Here is a 15,090-nt window from a genome sequence, read left to right on the forward strand (position 1 = left end):
TGGAAGCAGCTGCTGGAAAAATTTCAAAATACGTAGCAAAGGCTTTATGGGTTTAAACTGGATTGAAAAATTATAGTTTGAACAGCCAAGCCATGAGCTTTACAACAGAAATTGAAATTTCCAAGTCCTAACAGGACTTCCTATAACACCAATGTGTAAGAGACACTAATGTATTAGCAAATTGCACAAAGTTCTCGGAGGAGGGTAGTGTAACCCTAGTACAAGTTACCCAGCCAAGGTTTTCAGGGCTTGGATGGAGTAAGCTGTGTTTGGCCCAATTTATTGCGTGTGACACTCCTGGTTCAACTATCTAACTGGTTAAAAGAAACCCCAGAGGCTCTCTGCAGACAAGAGATCTACAGTTCCAAGTACAGTAAAGGGTTAAAGACTCTGATGTAACTTCAAATTGATTGAACAGAGCTTCTATGCACAATATTTTCAACTTGCAATTAATTATACGCTCTGGTGTTCCCATTACAAAAGCCACGTGGAAAGATCCTGGCGTTATTTTACCTCTTGGGAACACCTCCTCTTCTGGGCTGTTTACTAGGCAGATTTTCCTCCTATGTGTGGCACTAAAAACTTCTGTCATGGTTGCAGAAATTGGTGCACATACAGCTTTTCCACTGAGATAAAAAATGCTTTGTAGAATTAATAAATGATACCCACATAATCTGTGGTTCAATGCAACAGGACACATTGTCAAATCTCAGGGGCTTAGTCCGCACACCAGATTTTTAGCTTTGACCAAAAAACAGTCCAAATTTTTTTTTGCTAGTTACAAAATCTTGGAAATGTATTAATAATGGTGTAAAAAATTCATACTCCATTTAATAAGCTACTTTCATGCCTGCTTTTTTCTGGGCTACAAATCCAATAGGGTATCTCAGTCCTGGGCTATTTGGTGATTGCTTAAAATTGTTCAATCAGAAGGCAAAGTACGGTGTGTAAAGGAAAACACAGTTTAATCAAGGAACTGAGCCCATAGGAAAGAACAGCAGGGAAGACTTACTAAGGCTCAGAGCAGCTAAAATACAACTTGATGTTAATCTAAATGCAAAGGGAATGCTTCAGTTCAGCTCAATAAGTGATATTTTAGCTTCACACGCCTGCACCTCAAAAACACTGGTTTGGATTTACAAATAGAAAGTGAATAATTTCCACAAACTTAATTTCTATGAGTATTTTAAAATATAAATTTATAAGCCCTTCCAAAACGTTAATTTGTAAGTGTAGGTCTTTACCACATGCAGACAGGCTTCCACACATACTTCCCACATATATTCTGGTGATTACAGTTTTGAACATGAAACTCCCTTGCAGCAGTTAAATTTCTCTCTGTCCAATCTAACCCACTGACAGACACAGAAAATACTATGTGCCTCTGTTTTTATTAAATAACTAAAAATTAAATTAAATAACTAAAAATAATGAATAGCTATGTTTATCTGCAAATAGGATTTCTTCAAAAGCCAGGTGAACTTTTCCTCATTTCTACAATATTCAAAAGTCTAACTCAATTAGAGGGGAAAAAAAAAGTTTTCTTTCATTAATATTTTGCACCACAAGCTTTTCCAAATATATGTATACATATGGCCTCACATAGGGCATTTGACTTCAAAAATTATTTTCACCATTCAGGTAAGAAATCCAGCAGACTTTAAATGTTTTTTGGTCATTTTGAAATATATAGTACATTAATTCTAATTTCTTCATGATTTTAATGATTTTATCTGTATTTGTTCTAACAAAGCTAGATATTGTGAACCTCAAAGAATTCATGGAAAATTTACACACTGTGTGTACAATAAAAGCATTATTTTCACAGAGAACTAAAACTTTTAAGGATTAAAACTGGCAATCAAACTATTTAAAAGCATTCCAATGTCAGATATTCTCCTGGGATTAAAATTTTCTGTTTGAACTGCTCTAGAGTGTTTCAGCACTATGTAATGCTTCAGAATTTTGGTATAACCTTGTCTTTTTCAAAGTATGTGCAATATAATAAGTACTGCTTGTAGTCATACGTAAGATGAGTACTTTGAAAAGTTTCATATCTTCAAAGTGATCATCTTGTTTTGGTTGTCTACTTTATTCCTATTTATTATTTCTCTATGACACTCCATGGGCTAATTATTTTCTATAATGCTGCAAGAAACCACCCAAACTAGTTGGCTGAGTCTCTCAGATATTGATACCCCAAATACTTCACAAGAGTGGTAACCATCAATCATTTCCTTCAAATATTAATTAGCAGTGAATTTTCAGCCCTGCTTCCTACAAAAAAGCCACCAAAGAAACTAGACAGGTGAGTATACAGATATTTCTATTCCACACAATAATAGACCTTTAGTACAGGTACCCCAGGTCAAGGGAGCATTAAAATTGATTTTGCTAAATTGAAGATACCAGCACTCATGCATGACATAAGTGTATTTTTGAGACTCTTTTTCTTAAAGATGCATCTTCAAAACCAGAAAGGACCATATTTCTAGAGGTATAGGTTCTGTTATTACTAATGACTAAAAACGAAGAAAACTGATAATTGAGAACATAATGAAGCAGATTGGAAAAGAAATTAAACATTCAGGTAGAGAGATGACAGACTGAAGTGAACAATTGATCACTGCTAGTGAATGAGCTAGCACTATAATATTTTATACACTATGATATCTGTGCAGTGCTGAGCAGTGTAGTCAGCATGATGTTCTTTCTTGTTCTGCACAAGGATTCATAAATCTACACGTGTCACTTCTAACCTGATGGATGTGTGTTTGGAGCAGCGAAACCAGACCAATATTTTACAGCAGAACACAGTTCTCTTGGCTGAGATCCTTGGAAATTTACAAGTACTCTTTCTGGCAGTGAGGAGAATTCCCTTAGTTCTTACTGTGCCACAAAACAAACCGAACTGATGTTCCCACTAAGGCAGACCAGGGCATGCTGGGCACCTGTGCTGAGCCTTGCCATCTGCCCGACAGCACGAGAGCAGGGCCAGCTGCAGCCTCTCCCAAGGCTCCAGTTGGAGCTCATTAGAATGAGCTCTTCACAAGCTGAACATTTGTTGGAATTACGGGAAGCTGTTTTGATGTAGGTCCAGGCTCAAACCCCAGAAGGTAGGTCTGGAATACAGAAGTAGGTACCTGCATGCACCAAACATTTCCATCATCTGGGTCCAAAACCTCTTCATTCCTTACTGCTACACTTTTACCATGTGGCTTCCCTTAGCTGATTTTCCTGACAGCCCCACTACCTGGAGATTTGTGATCACACAAAATCTCAGTTTTCACTCTCTTTTTTTGGAACTAAGTTCCTGGTCACCAATGTTGCTGAGAATGTGTTGCAAACATGAGTCTCAAAGGGTTCAAAAGCAGATTGATAACCACACATTTAAAAAAATATCATTACTTTTCATATTTTTAAAATGTTTTTTGAATGCTTAGATTTAGCAAAAAGTGTTCATGTCACATTCATACCCAATTTTTTAATCCTTTAGAAGAAGGAAATGTTGTACAGGGACGAGTCTGGAATGACCTAAGATTGTTAACAGTGAAGATAATTCATATATATAAAAGAAAAATAAACACCACCTCTATCTCAACTTTCATACCAAGTCTTCTGTCATGTCTATCCATTTAAGTAGTTTTGCTTTGCAAAAACACATTCATATTTACCTGCTTCTACAGTACATTCTGAGACTTACTATAATCTGAAAACACTAGGAGTTAATAGTTGATTATTGCTTTGACAAATTACATGCTGTATTGATCAAGAATGGAAAAAATGGCACTGATCTTTCCCATATGATTTCTACTATTTGATTTCTACTGTATGATTATTTACCTAATGGTTATGCTGGGTTTAAGAACACTAGAAACTTGTTAGCTCACTAATATACAATGTTTGTGGAAGAACTAGCAGATGCATACATACCTAAAAGTAGTCTTTCTTCTGAAAAGAAGATACCTGAGTTTTACCCTGAATAAATATACCAATGCCACAATCTGTTATCAAGGATATCTATTGTCAAGGATAAGCTTAAATCTATACCTTCAGAATTCCTGTTAAAATTGCTCAGAACCTTGTGAAAATTAAAACCAGCTGCCTCTGGTTTCTTAGCATGAACTAGAAAAAAGCTTCCTAGCACTAAAACTTCCCAGGCTGTTAAAACTCAAGAGAATTACAGGTGAATGTCTTAGTGGCTATTCCAGCTTGATACTGACTTACAAAATTCTGACGAGAGTGAAGCTATGTAGGGACCAGAAAGGACTTGGACAGAATTTAGGAACCTGAACTCAAGGTTTTATCCTAAAGTTTGCATCTAGGATGTAGGACACCTGCATTTTGGACAAGCCCATTTCAGCCAACTTCTGCATTGGGCCAGAAGCACCACAATCTTTAGATGTTTAAGATACTTGGAGATTCTCTCCTATCTGCACCAGGTGGAAATCTTTCTGTCACCTTGTCCCTGCACCTAAATTTACTGAAGAACTCAGTGGGGAAGGTAGTTTTTTGAATTCAGGCCATTCTCTTCAGTCCAACATGGGACATATAACACCTGAGTGAAAGGCACAGTCTTTTTTTCAAAATTTCTTAATGGCACCACTCAGATGTTGAGCATCTTTTTCTGTACCTTGCCACCAACAGCTAATTGTGAGTGTTCACTGGGAGTCAGCATCTAAGTCCTTTTAAAGGCTCTGACTGCAGAAGTGTGATAAACAAAGTGTGTGGGGGAAGTTTTATATTGCAGAGTAGTGGTCCAAGCACAATCGAGTTCTTATTTTCAAAAGTGCTGTACATGAAAAAACTAATAGAAAATGAGTAAAACCTGAGATGAAAATTGAGTTATTCAACCGAAATAAAGATTTAATTAGCTGAAGAACAATGCCCTTTACAGGACTGATTTTAAAGCTTATTCCAAAGAAAATATTTATTAACTATAAAAAACACAGGTTACTTTTTTACTGTATTTTGCATTGATAACAACCCCATCCATAGCCAGAATGTTGTGTTACTGTAGGAATAATAAAAAGTTGCAGCTAAATTTCTGGTGGACAGGAAGGAATGTTTTCTGGAGACAGTGGCACAAATTATACTTGACAGTTTTGATTATCTGAGGGAGCCAGCAACCTGACTCTTGGCCCTCTCCTAATCTCCTTGCTGCACTCAAGACAGCTGGGTTTTAACAGCTCACATGGTTCTCACAGAATGAATGCCTTCAGAAACAGGAAATATTTTCAATACTATCTGTTTCCTCTAGAGTCAGGTAGAAAAATAATTTTCTCATGTTTAAGAAGATCTTTAAAGGGTACAGTATATAGCTCAGTATATATTAATATAAAACAGCAATCAGCAAATAAAGAGCCCATGCCAATTAAATTATAGAAATGGGATACAGTGGAATTGGAGTGTTAGGATCAGCCAGGAACCTAAACACAGTCTAACCTCTACTCTGTGTCAGCTAACAGAAAATTTATCTTTTTACAGGTTGGTGGGGATCATGCCATGTCCCCTGAGACATTGGTTTCACCAATGAAAACAAATGAGGGGAACAAGGTGAAATGTAACAGAGAGGGACCTGAAAATGTCAGAAGGGCAAAACAGGACAAGAACTGTACCACTGTCTCCAGTGGGTGGGAATGATGTGTCCAAGAGTCATGGTTTTATCAGATATTAGAGCCAAAATGCTGCACATGGATCAAGTCTTCCCTAAGATGGGAGAACTTGCTGAGGTAAAGGTTTCCAGCATCTACAAGCAGTGCGCATGGTGTGTATCTTTCAAATAATGTAATCAGTTAAATCTAGCAGTGCTAGAGCTAAGCAACAGATCCAGTTTTTAACATTCTGTCCCAATGCCCCCATGTCAGGACAGTTCATCAGTAACAGACCCAGACACTTCACCTTTCTCACTGTACAACCACGTGGCTAAATTTGTGAATATAACCATGTTTTTAAATTGTTTGCCATGGGAATGTTGCCTGAATAAGGACAAAAAAATGAAATAAAGGCTTACAATCAGGCCAAGAAGAACAAAACAAATGCCATTTTCTGTTCTGGGTATTTTCATAGGAACAATGTTATCACTCCCATTGCCCTAATTCAAATGCAAATTAAGCACCACAGTTGTTTAAATTAGCTGGAGAAATAGATCCAGGAAGCAAATGCTGCTAGATCTGGGCCATGGTGCATATCTGATGGCACAGCAAGGTTCAAAGTATTGTGTTAACAATACTGCAGCTTTAAAATGTTTGCTTTAAGTGTTAGCAAACCTCAGTTTTGAAATCTGGGCTACAGGTTGTCTGAGGAAGCACTAAATGGAGAAAATAAAAGCTAATAGTTTTTTCTCCCTCTGCCTGTACCTCCCCAAAAATAGCAGCAAACATAAAAAGCAAATTAGTCTTTTTACTCCAGATATAGTTTTCCTTTCTTAGAACAAATCCATCCTTATATTTCAGCTATTCCATACATTGCATTATCCATACTCATGGTGCCATACTGTTTTCAAGTGGACATCACCTGAGACATTCCAGCAAAGAATAAAAAATAGAATTTCCAAGGAAGAGACATTTCCTTTAATTAAAAAAAAAAGTATAGGAATTATAATTTTTGTACGGTATTTTTTAATGTTTGCCATTAGGAAGCCTCTCAAAGGCTGAAATAAACTCTGTGTATGATGCATTGATGGAAACTTGAGTCTCCAGTTCTGGTATTAATATATAGAAATTAAAATTTAAAAAATTAAAACCTGCATGTATAAGAGTAAGGATCATATTCTACTGCTTTGCCTGCAGTAAGAAACCTCTTTTACATGCTCTTCAAAACAGCACAAATTTTTCAGTTGAGGTCTTCCTTTAGGAGAACAGAATATCCTCAGTGCTTTACAGTAATACTACCTTAATTATACTCCAAGCAAGATTTCTCCTGTGTGCATTATTTGCTTATGATTTATTATGATTTCCAGACCTCATTTTACTTTGCTTAATCACTCATACTCTAAATTACAACTACTATTCTCCCCTCAAAATATCCCCAGTGTGGATGCTATGAGGTGTAGTGAACTTTTCATTTGAAGTTTTCTTAAATGACAAAGAAAAGCTGGCTACATATAATCACCAGAATAGCAAAAGATACACAGAGGACCAAGACTTAATTTCATTGTGTTTCATCAGCAAGTTGCTTGCATGTGGAGAGCAGTAGAATTTGTACTGATTGAAAAAATTACATAATCTAAATTTTTGTGCTCATATATGTGACACATAAGTTTAACCAGAATTTTTGTCAGGGCTGGAGTGGTCCTTGCAAAACAACAGCTTCATGACAGATATCTGGAATTTTCTGAGCTCTTTTCTTTCAACCAGTATCTAATATTTTAACATTTTAAAACTTTAACATTTTAAAACCATTTTAAAAAAACCCCACCAAACAAACAAACAAAAAAATCCAAACAAATCCCCAAAGCTATAAATTATTTAACTTAGCTCTAGAACTAATATCTGTCGGACCATTACAGGAGTCATTGCAGTATAATTTTTATTATAAATTTATAGCCTCTAAATATTTTAGAGACCATCCACGAAGGTGGTGGAACAGCCTTCCAGGCAGAAATGCAAACTCATACCTTTAGGAAAGAAAAACCCTAAAAGAATGCCTATCTGTAAGCCCAATAGAACAGCCCTTTTTCCATGTAGAAGGTGAAAGGCGGAGAGCACGCACCACTAAGTGCTTTGGCCCATCCAGTGTGGAAATGCACTGCCTACAGCTGTCCAGGGAATGTCCCTGATTGTCACAGGTTTGGGTAAGTTGGTGGAGAGGGGCTGTTAAGGAGCAGTTCCAGCCTGGGAAGCCCTCTGGAAGATGATCAGTTTGTGATAACCCAGATACAACCCCCTGCACTGAGACACAAATGGGAAAAGTCTCTGTTCAGTTAAAGTGGGATTGGTTCTAGCGAGGTTGTTGGGACGTTTGGTTATTACTGCTCTTGCCCAAGAAAGGACAAAACTGGTGGGTGAAGGGTAATGTTTTCATAGTAATAAATGCCAAGAGCCCCAGGGTATATGAGGAGAGTTTTCTGAATGTGGCCTTGCCTCAGGGAAAAAGGAGCATGGGGAGCATGGCCAACAGCCCTACCCAGGGAGCAAGGCTGCAGCCCACCATCATCATTTGGACTGCAATGAATGCTTTGAAAGCAGCTATTGTTTGTGGCCTACATAAGCTGACAAAGTGCCTTCAGAGCTACTTCCCACCAGAGAGACATTATTATCTTTATTATTATTATCTGGATTTGTTTCTCTGTTAGCAGAATTTGACCAATTTTTGCACAGTGGGCTTTCTTTGTATATTCTCCCCTAGAGCTGCAGTCTTTTTTGTCAGAAGTTTGCTCTCTATAAAGAGTTCAGCAGCAGGTCGCAGACCTGGTTTACAAATGAAAAGACAAATCAAGAATCAACTTAGAAGAACAAGAGGACTCCACAAATCTTTAAGTAACCGATTGAAAAACTAGAAACACATATTTCCTGAACTTTCCTCTTTCTTCTTTTTCTCTTCTGACCCAGCATCCTCACTTCTCTGAGGTTAAGCACTTTTATATGATTGTCATTTTCCTATCAGATTTATCATAATTAGTTGATATTTAGACAGATGATAATGGGGGTAAGAAAAACTGAAGTAATTAAATGAGATAAAAATAGGGCAATCTGCAGTTTGAATGCATATCACTGAGCCTGTGGTCACAGGTTTTTGCATTATTTTCCCGACACCAAATATTTTTTGTGCTGGGAAACTGTCTCAGCTTTAAATAAACTTTGTTTCATTACAAAAGATGTTTCATTACAAAAAATGAAAATCTTGACATCTGAAGAGTTAATGTGGAACACTCAGGTCAGAATGAAGGCTGGGGTAGAAACTAAAGATTGGACCAAAACTGAGCGTTCCATTAACAAACATATCATCTGCTCTGCAAAAATCTAAGCCTGCAGATCCTCTAAAAAGTAATTTCAGAGGGAGTTTTTAACTTGAAGGCATTTCAGGGCCTATCTGTTTCAATGCATAGGAAGAAATAATCTGCACACTTGAGGGAATGTTATGGTTGATGAATTTTCCTAATTTGCGAAACCAGGATGAGTTGTCTAATCTATTCTTCTACGCAGTCTGCCTAGTCATTTCCTATACAGATCCTGAATTTTCCCAACTTTGAATCACTCTTAAAAATCTAAAATTACTTAGCATTTTTTCCAACTGATTTTTATTTTAACTCTCTTCTTCAGATTGACTGGAAATTCAGAGAGTGCCAGTCCCTTGCTTTTCTCTACAAACAGCACTAAATAATGGTATGAGATGAATAAAACCTGAAATTTTTAGTGAGTTATACACACACTTTTATATATTTACACACTGGTATGAGATGAATAAAACCTGAAATTTTTAGTGAGTCATACACACACTTTTATAAATTTACACACATTTATGGATATATATATATATATATATATATATATATATATATACACATGTTCATGTATATGTCCATGTGGGCAGGAAGAACTTACCTATGTCCCAAGTCAGGGGGTTGTTCTGCTCCATCTCCCTTTTCCCTATGACATACCAGATGCAGGCCATCCAGTGAGCAAGCAAGGCAAACATGGACATGAGGAGCGTGAGAACAATCGTGCTGTGCTGGGAGTAGCGATCCAGCTTCTGCAGGAGGCGCAACAGGCGCAGGAGCCGCACGGTTTTCAGGAGGTGGACAAGGGAAACCTGGAAGAACGGGGGAGAGAAAACCACTACTGAGCACCCAAGCAGCTTGGCAGCAGCTTACTTCTACCACACAGTCCTCTTGCTTCAAGAACAGAAATTCTAAAGCTCTGTGAAATGTTGCCCACTCTTCATTCAGCTGCACAGCTGACTAGGCTAAATCATAAGACAGCAGAGAACAGCGAGGATATTTTAAAAAAAAGTGTGAAATTTTGATGTGTAAATACACAATTGTTATTTCTGTGTAAACCAAACTTGAAATACTAGATCTTTCATGTTATCTTTTCTTCATGCAGTCTTCCTTCAGATTTAGCTTAAAATTTGTGTTTGTGAAAAATTGATTCTTCCCAGCTCTAGAAGAGAAAGACAATTCTCAAACTGACCAAAGATCATTTGATTGCAATATGAAACCACAAAATAAGTATCTCCAAGCACACAATGATTTTCAGCTTCAGACCTAATTAACCTGTGTATGAGATGAAACCAGCCCACAATTTAGCGTGGAAGAAGCAATAACAAGTAGCAGATATTTTGCAGAACAATAAAGCAGAGAAGTTAGAGAAGGCTCAGATTTGTTCTTGAGATTTAACCCTCTGTTCAGGGACCTGGGCATATTTTACTGCTCTGCGCTAAGCAGTAGTCCAGAGAAGCTTTCATTAAAACTTCTAATACTGCTTCTTAAATTCCTTAACTATAATATTATTGCCTTTCAAGTTTATGTGGCAAAAGCAGCACCTAATCTGCTCGGCACCCTAAGTACACAGTAGTTTATGAAGCATATGGCTCTGTCATTAGAGGAGTTCCAGCATAAAGCAAACAGTCTCTGGATAACCCCAACCCTTCCAGAGCATCCTGCAACCTACATCCATACCATATTGTGCACAGCCCACAGTTTTTCAGGGAACGTACTTGGCTTCTGCTTCAGCTGTTGGTCAGAGTTAGCAAACAATATACAGATTAGGATACAAACAGCTTTAATGTATTTGTCTAAGATTAAATAGCCACAATTTTTATTAACTGTAAGCTTTTTTTTTTTCTTCCTTCATTAATAAATCAGTAGGATTAAGGCCTGCTTGATACAGGATGCCTCAGCTTGATACTTGATGCATCAGCTGGAAAAGTGACATCAGACTTGACATGTCTTGCCACAGCACTCCCAGAGCACAGTAAAGAGCTCTCCCAAAAGCAAGCCTAAAACCACAGCTCAATCAATATCCTTTTGCTTTTGCTAATCCAGAACATCCTGATGCTCAGCCTTTCTGTCATCAAAGTAATAATCTGAAATCTAAATTTTATTGGTGTGCATTCACCAACAGCTAGATCTGAGGTGACTGACATATTTTGTAACATCAGCTGGTTTTGATTTTTTTCAAAGATTTAACAACTCATTGATTACATTCCACTCTCAGGAATTAAGTATGTGAGAAACCTCTAAAGAAGAAAATAAGGAATCTACAAGCACTATTTTTTTTTGTCACAATCGTTTTGGTAGTGCATAAGTACTTCTCCCATGAGCCTCTTCAAAGGGCAATGTTTTCAGCCCATTATTTAGTGTGGTTTTTTTTTCCTCAAGAACGTTTACATTTTTTTTCATGTACATAGAAAGGATAAAAAGAAAATCAACAAAAATATGGCATTTTTCAAAAAACATTGTTAAAATAAGGTCTGATATTTGAGCACACAAATATTTACAAGGTCATTTCTTGCATTTCATTTCTATGTCATCCTCCATCTACAGTGTCAGAGAATTAGTTATGTCTGTGGCCTTAAGCCCAAGAATATCAGCAAATCTAGGGCAGAAGGCTGCAAAATATTTGAAGTAATTGCCAGGTTTATATTATTACAATCATATAGCTTTAATTTATAGTTATTCTTTAACTGCCATGAAACTGTACCAACTGCCAGTTTCAGTGGTAATTCATTTCACAAAGTCTCCTTTTCCTCTCTCTCATCAGCTTGTTTGAACCAAACATGGCTCTGTTGCACTTATAACATAAATGGCTCCCTAGTCATGACTGACTCTTCAAGGTGTAGCAGTAACATACAAATATTTGTATAATGTCTTTTTATATAATGATTGTATAAGTGCTATGGCTTACACATTGGAGCCTTCATCTTCCCACGGGAGCCTACATTGTAAAACACCACAATTAAATAATGATAGCCTTGGAGAAATTATTTCATTATTTTTTAAAGATTCTACAAACAAGAAATGGCAAAAGGATTGTATATTTCTATGTGTGCCCTGCCAGTTATCAGTCTTCTCTAAATTCTGACCATTTTTGTTAAGCTACAGGTATAAAGACATGAATCATATATCATAATATTCTTTTTAATGTGGAAGCAGGTTTCATTTTAAGGCCTAAGGACTGCCCCATTTCAAAATCATTTTTTCATAAAATTGAACACAGATGTAATTAATCATGTATTATTGCACTGAATTTTCTCATTAGTCATGCCAAATGCTCCTCTGGTATTGTGCCCAATATGTCATTGGAAGATCTAAAATGCCATCAGGCAGCTTCTTTTTCTATGTCACAAATTTAGGAAGACAAAATAAGGAGTCAGCACTCATATTTGTGCCTGCATAGATTTTTCTTTGCCCACAGTTATAAAATCATCAAAATTTTCCTTTTTGTTAATCGCTTTAGACTAGCTGGGTTAATCTTTTTCTGTCAAAAGGACAGAGAATTTTATCTGAGACTAACACAAACTCAATCAGCATTGTCCTGAGAAGTACTGACAAAAAATGAAGTTGCTACAAACCAGTGATGAAGTTCTCTGCCTGGAAAAGTCATCTCCTACACAGAAAATGAAGTAATGAAGAAACGGGATACATTTTAAGAAATGACTGGTGGGAGAGATTTTTAATCATTTTTTGTCCACCTGGTTACTTGCTTTTCCTCAAAAGATGATACTCTTGCCCTACAACCATCAATAGCTGCTCAAAAAGGAGCAATTAAATCATTATAACTAGGGCTTAATGGCCTGGTTTTTATGGCAACATTTGAAACCATCTTTTCCAGGTTAAGGGAACCTTTATGTCAGATGAACGCAAGGATGGAAGGAGCTGGGGTCTTGGCATGCACTGAAAATAGGCAGGAATGTGCCTGTGGTCTCAGATCCCCAGAGTCCCTGATTTTAACACTAGGGCAGAATCCAGCTAAGGGGTAAAGGCAGTAGAGCCAACTCATACAGTTTAACTTTCAAAATATAGACAAAACCAGCAAACGACTCCACAGCATTTACATGTACTCTGGCTCCATCAATCTCCAGCTGGGGTGTGACATATCTGTGCCATACATACACAGGGATGTATGGCACTATACCTATGGCTTGCAGAATTTAGGGCATCCCTAAAGGTTTGGCCCTTGTGCCAGGGCCTGAGCAGCAAAGGGGTGAGATGCTCCCTGATGCCCCTTCTCACCATCTGAAAGTCGATGAAGTGAAAATCTGAGAACAGACACGAGGAAATGGCTCATTAAATCGTGAAGTCTGAAAACAGTGTAGTGTGATTAACACCTCCCCCCATTTTGAGACAGCTGATAAGTCATTGTTATCTTGAGGTTTATATTAACAGTTGCCAAGTCTTGTCACAACAGGAGATATGATACAGTAAGGCACTGTGTTCCCATCAAGGAATCATACAGAGGTCTCATTAAGGGAAAAAGCTTAAAAGTATGACAGGAGATGTTTTTTAATCGTATTATGGCAGCATTTTTAATAATGTGACATTTTAATTGTAAAAATAATCATTGGATAGTTCTTTCTTTACCAGAATTAAGTACAGAAATCTTATCAGTCCTTCCATTGGGGAAAAAAATTTGTTTTCAGGTTTTTTAATTTTTTCTTTGACTGAAAAAGTAAACACGGTAAACTTAATGAAAATTATTAATATAAATTAATCCAACATTATTATGCTGGCTGTTTGGTTGGAGTGTAAGGGATAAACTGAGAGAGCAATGTATTGAAATGATAGATTGCCCACTTCTCATAAGGAAACAGTGAACAATGTGAAACTATCAGGTTCTAAATGGCATCTGCACTAGCATTAGATTGATGGTTCTTTATGTAATAAATGACATGAAAAGGGAGTTCATTGAAGGAAATGAAACTAAATGATAAAATCAAGCATGACACCTTTTATGGGACCCTTCCTGACTAGTGTTTTTCTATGTTTGTTGGTTTGTTTTTATTTTTGGTATGTGTTTATCCTATCATCTCTGTCCTGGTCTGCAACTCACTTTTAGTAAAATTGAGATTGAGTGGATCTGTTTATGAAGGACCAAAATTACGGGAATTAGACAGTGGACAGCTGATAACCTTAGTCTTTTATGACAAAAATCCACAAAAGTAAGAAACATCTGTTGCTATTTTTTTCAAAATCTAAACCTTTTGATTTAGAGGGGCAGGAGGTGTTTGCATTTTTTGGGGGGGGATTGTTTGCTCGTTTGTTTATTGCAATTTTGCTTTGTAGATCCCTACTCTACAAAATCCAATAGGGCTAGCAGAATAAAAACCTTTGTCTTAGCATAAGTAAGCCAATGCAAATGTAATCCATCGTGATTGTGACATCACCTAATTTTAGAACAAACATTTTCAAAGCAGATTAAGCTTTTTGTCATTACATTCCTAAAAAAAAAAAAGATGAGTTGAAATCAAAGTCAAAGTAAGTGACAATTGTAAGCAAAACATGCTAGAACAGACAAAAAATTAGTAGTCATGATGCAATTTTTTGCATGAAAATTCCCACAAATAAAGAGAAAGAGGTTTCCCAACTAAATAAACATGTTGATCATGACAATGATTTATTTTACCCCAGCAAAAATGTGTGAGTCTTGAAAAATTAAGGACTGAATTTATACACCGTAAGAGAGCAAAAGTCATAGCAAATTGTATTTGAGTAAAGTAATTAGACATGAAGCTAACAAAGATGGAACCATTTACAAAGCAAAGCTAATTGAATTAAAAGGTTGGTATGTCCAGGGTGAAAATACACCACAAAGCTGTACAAGACACCTAGGTATTTTAGTTAATTCAGTTTCAGTGTCCAGATCTGTTGAAAGAAACCCCACATCAACAAATACCTCTTGGAAAAAGAGAGCAATTAAGAAGACAGGTTAGTACTTACCACAGTGACGTTGAAAGCATAAAGAAGATCAAAAGGAAGTGCAGCAATTAAGTCAATGATAAACCACGTAGTCACATAGTGGATACAAATAGATCTTGCTTCAAATATCACTTGGCCAGACTTGCTGACGTACGTTGTTCGGAAATTTAAAATAATATCTGCTTGACAAAGAATGAACAGAATCAGAGGCAGTGATTTCTTAATTCCTG

The 15,090-nt window shown here is 36.8% G+C and overlaps 1 protein-coding gene across 1 annotated transcript in view; it reads right to left on the reverse strand.

Moving 5' to 3' along the window:
* The window catches only part of KCNH8 (potassium voltage-gated channel subfamily H member 8), a gene marked incomplete at both ends in the record, with an annotated part of 175,750 nt that overhangs the window by 57,391 nt on the left and 103,269 nt on the right, over window positions 1–15,090 (reverse strand). The window contains 2 exons of the mRNA XM_084207923.1: window positions 9,546–9,753; window positions 14,882–15,039. Coding sequence (XP_084064049.1) covers window positions 9,546–9,753; window positions 14,882–15,039 — 366 coding nt within the window. The remainder of the gene's footprint in view (window positions 1–9,545; window positions 9,754–14,881; window positions 15,040–15,090) is intronic.

The sequence above is a fragment of the Fringilla coelebs genome (assembly GCF_963513975.1).
Source record: "Fringilla coelebs genome assembly, chromosome: 1".
In the NCBI taxonomy this organism is placed as follows: domain Eukaryota; kingdom Metazoa; phylum Chordata; class Aves; order Passeriformes; family Fringillidae; genus Fringilla; species Fringilla coelebs.